Source organism: Habropoda laboriosa, unplaced genomic scaffold, assembly GCF_001263275.1.
Source record: "Habropoda laboriosa isolate 0110345459 unplaced genomic scaffold, ASM126327v1 scaffold57, whole genome shotgun sequence".
NCBI classification, from domain to species: Eukaryota; Metazoa; Arthropoda; class Insecta; order Hymenoptera; family Apidae; genus Habropoda; species Habropoda laboriosa.
Genome location: NW_017100229.1, coordinates 1,905,306 through 1,909,321, shown reverse-complemented (window position 1 = coordinate 1,909,321; position 4,016 = coordinate 1,905,306). Strand labels below are relative to the sequence as shown.

General features: G+C 47.5%; 1 protein-coding gene across 1 annotated transcript; it reads left to right on the top strand.

The window, feature by feature from the left end:
- The first annotated feature begins 1,452 nt into the window (after nt 1-1,452).
- On the top strand, nt 1,453-1,704 carry LOC108571402 (broad-complex core protein isoforms 1/2/3/4/5-like). Its single transcript, XM_017933426.1, has one exon. It carries the CDS (start codon nt 1,453-1,455, stop codon nt 1,702-1,704), a length of 252 nt encoding a protein of 83 aa, XP_017788915.1.
- Nucleotides 1,705-4,016: the final 2,312 nt, after the last annotated feature.

The following is a 4,016-nucleotide window of genomic DNA, read 5'->3' as shown; positions in this document are numbered from 1 at the left end:
CCTTCTTATATTGACGCTTAATTCGTTTCCGTGTTCGCCGCCGTGTACATTACATAGAGATACATACATATGTATACAGCCTTGTCCCCTACCTTTCTTCTTTTTCTCTATCCAAATCTACTCTTCGCTCGCTCGCTCGCTCGCTCGTTCGTTCGCTTGCTCGTCGTTTCGTTCAATTTCTATCTCCTTATCTGAATTGCATACGGAGTAAATACGTATAGAAAATGGCTGCAGACACACGGAGTCATTCTACTTGTTTCTCTGTGTGCACGCGTGCGCGGTTGCGCGAATACGTACGTCTTAACCCTCGTTGAAGGGCTTCGGTTTCTGTGGGTTGTGCTCGTCAACGGAACCGAAGAAAAAACTGCCATTGAAAGTTCTTACTTCGCTCCCCCGAAAGGCGACCAGGCATTTTGAAACGTCGTCGGAAGAGTTTCCACATCCCCCACGGACCTCTGTTCACTCCATTATTTTATGTCCCTCGGCAAGGTACGGTCTCGAGCACGCTCCGCCATATCGAATGTGCCCTGCCGGCTCGTTTCTACTATTTTCTCTCCTCCTTACGCTCTGTGTTCTCTTTTTTTTTTTCTTCTTGTCTCCTTTCGAATCTTAGCTCCCGCTTAATCTCGCGACGTTTTAAAAGGGAACGCGTACGAAGGGGTGGGGTGTGGTCACGAGAGACGACCGTGGAAAACGCGGAGGAGTGCTTCGCGATCGCCGGGTGCAAACGTCGTCGATGGGATTGTTGAATAAGTTTCTTCTCCGCTCGGTTCACGGGCACGTAAGGAGTTTCACGGAGAAAGAAAAAAGGGAGAGGAGTCTAAGCGAACGAAACATTGAATCCTGGCTGTCTCGGTCGCTGTGCAGCTAGAATTTCTCTCGGTGAATAATTTGAAAGGGCGCGACAATATAACGGGGGCCGTGTGAAAAGACTCGGTCGAAGAAAGGACTCGAAGAAACGTTCTTCCGGGATTTATCGTGCTTTCAGTGTAACGATCGAGTTCTCGCTCTTCACGATCACCCATCCTTCGAGAGACGAGACGAATCCACCACCGCCTAATGCGCGTACAACGTCCAACCATTCCCTCGTCGTTTCCTTTTCACATATTCGCACATTCGAACCTATCGCGTCGGTTCTTTCTTTTTCTTTTTTCTTAGGACAATACGAGCACGAGCAATAGCAAACGAGAGTGGGAGGGAGAGAGAGAGAGAGCGAGAGAGAGAGAGAGAGATTGTGAAATTGGGAAAAGAGAGGGATGAGGTGCGATAAAATCAAAAAAAAAAAAAAATGCTGGAGAGCAAAAGGAAAAGGATAGTAGGAGGAGGAGAATCGCGAAGAGAACAGAGAGAAAGAGTTAATCGCTTGCGTCACACCCTTTGATATGGGATAGGGTATAAGTGTGGGGGTTGCAGCTGCATGAGGTGCATTGTTGTGTTTCAGTGCTCACCTCTATGACGGGGCTGACCTTGAACTCTCTGAACACCCAGTCAGCGAAGAAGCTGTTCACCTGCCAGCTGTGCGGCAAGGTGCTATGCAGCAAAGCATCCCTGAAACGCCACGTTGCCGACAAGCACGCCGAGCGACAGGAGGAGTACAGATGCGTCATCTGCGAGCGGGTTTACTGCTCGCGTAACTCCCTGATGACCCACATATATACCTATCATAAGAGCAGACCCGGCGACATTGACATTAAGTTCTTTTGAAGGTTTAGATAAGGTAGGGACACGTACCTCTCATACACCGAAAAAAAAAAAAAAAAGAATCACCTCTCGCGAAAATCATTTTCTCGACTAATTAATCGATATCCCTCTATATCTTCCCCCATCGTCATTTCCCGCGTGTTCCGGACCTCCTCTTTCATTTAACCTCTACTCGTCGTCGTTGGAACGCCTCACAATCGCATAATCGTTGGTCAGCCATACGACCTCGGCTCTGCGTACAGTTTGCTCCCTCTTCCTCTTTCCGGTACTCTGTGTGCCCCCTCTCCACCTCGCTGGAAATGCATGCCACAGAAACCGGTCTGAAATCCCACGTGGACCGACCCTTACTCTTCATCTGCTTCTTCGTCTTCTGCTTCCACTTCTCTCTACCTCTTCTTCTTCTTCTTGCGGTTCGAAGCTTTCGGTCACAGAGCATCGCTCCGCGTTCCTCCTCCGTTCTGATCGTCCTGCAGAACTGCTTTTCTTTTCCTCCTCCTCCTCCTCCTCCTCCGCCTTCCCCTGTCGTCCTTCGTTCTCTTCGGTACCGTACGGTCGCCGATCGAATTCTTCCGGTATTCGCAGCTCCGTTATACCCCCTGTGTCGGTGACTCGGGATCGATGCGTCGTCCTTCACCGTCCAGCCAAGCTGGACAAGACACAAGAACCGATTGTCGATCGAACATCAGAGGAGAGATCGTTGAATTGACCGATCATACGTTGGGGTTACACTTTTAATCACGAGAACGTCGAGTTCTTTTTGGTCCCGTTTGACCAAATAACCTGAGCAGCACAGGGTATATAATTACGCTTCAGGTTCATCCCACTAACACACCCCCGACCTCAAATATCCTTCTGTCTCTTTTTTTTACGACACGTTCTGTGCCAATCACCTTGGTTTTTACGTGTTTCGTGATCGTTTATCGCTTGTCTACTTTAACCTTTTCTTCCTTTTTGCCTTTTCTTTCTTCTTTTTTTATTAATATTTTTGTTCTCGTTCAATGTTTACTTTTCATTTCTGTCGTGGCTTTTCGATGTTCGATGTTGTTGTGTGTGCATGCTGTTGTGTAACGTCGTTTCTAATTGCTCGTTTTGCAGCTTCGATGCTTAACACGGAATGCGAGCTTTCAGAGCGGTGGATCGATCGTCGATGAAATTAACGGAGACTAATTATTTTTCTGTCTTTTATTTTCTTTCTTTTTCTTCGCCGAGGAATCAGACGTATACCACACACGGAATCTCTCGCTGCATGTCAACAAGTGTATCGCACACGCGCGTCATCCCCTCATCTATCTCGATTCTCTCGTTAATTTCCTTCTTTCTCTAACAAAGTTCATTTCATTCGCGAAACAACCGCGTATCGATTCTTTTAAACCACTAACCAACATGCGTATACAGGCATGAATCTCCCTTGCACGCACGAATATGTTCGTTAGAGAGAAGAAGAACGCGCGTGTTACCCGCGGCTTGTTTCACGTAGTGTTAATTACTGCACGAGTACCAACTAGCACTTCTGAAGCGTTCGATCAACATCTCTCGTGATTATATTGTTCAAATGGAATTTCTTAATTGAAGGAAATAAAAGGCTAACAGATTCGAAAATACGACGCGCCTGGCATGGTGGTTTTGGTCCTCTTCATCTCGACTCATTAATTGCAACTCGGTCAATTAACGATAATTCCAATCGCATGGATCGCTGACAATTCAATCCGATACACTCCGATATATCGATCGAACAAAGCACCCGACTCTAGGGAGAGAGGGAGAGAGAGAGAGAGGGAGAGAGAGAGAGTTAACCTGTGCTAATCCTTAATTGATCCCGAGACAGCTGCTCTAGGGCTGAATTAAAACCGAGCCGAGGTCGTCTCGAGAATGGAACGAGAAACCTTAATTAAGAGAAACTGCATTGAACATTCGAGGTCCCGGCTAATTACTAATACACCGTCAATGCTGGACGTTCTAACGCCGCGAATTCCTCCTCGATCTCTTGCGAGTACCTTCCCCCCTTCTCTATGCTTCCCCTCGATCGTTCGAGGAAGATCACCAATCCCTGATATGGAACTAACTCTGTGATTTCACGTTGTCGCGCGAGAACAGTATTCGAAATTTCCTTCGTTGGCCTATATTTGCAACGTCGGCTGTTAATATTACTATCCGTGGTTCGATTAAACGTAAGACGAACGAAACGAAACACTGTTCTCGCGCAACGATTAGAAATGTCTGACGCACTAATGTCTGACACTAGACGGACGGTTTTCAGGTACGGGCAACGGGACGCATCCAGCCCCGTCGACGCCTCCCTCTGCCATGTACCGGAT

What these genes read in the sequence shown, in the direction of transcription:
- LOC108571402 (XM_017933426.1), top strand. Translation starts at nt 1,453, where the DNA reads ATGACGGGGCTGACCTTGAACTCTCTGAACACCCAGTCAGCGAAGAAG.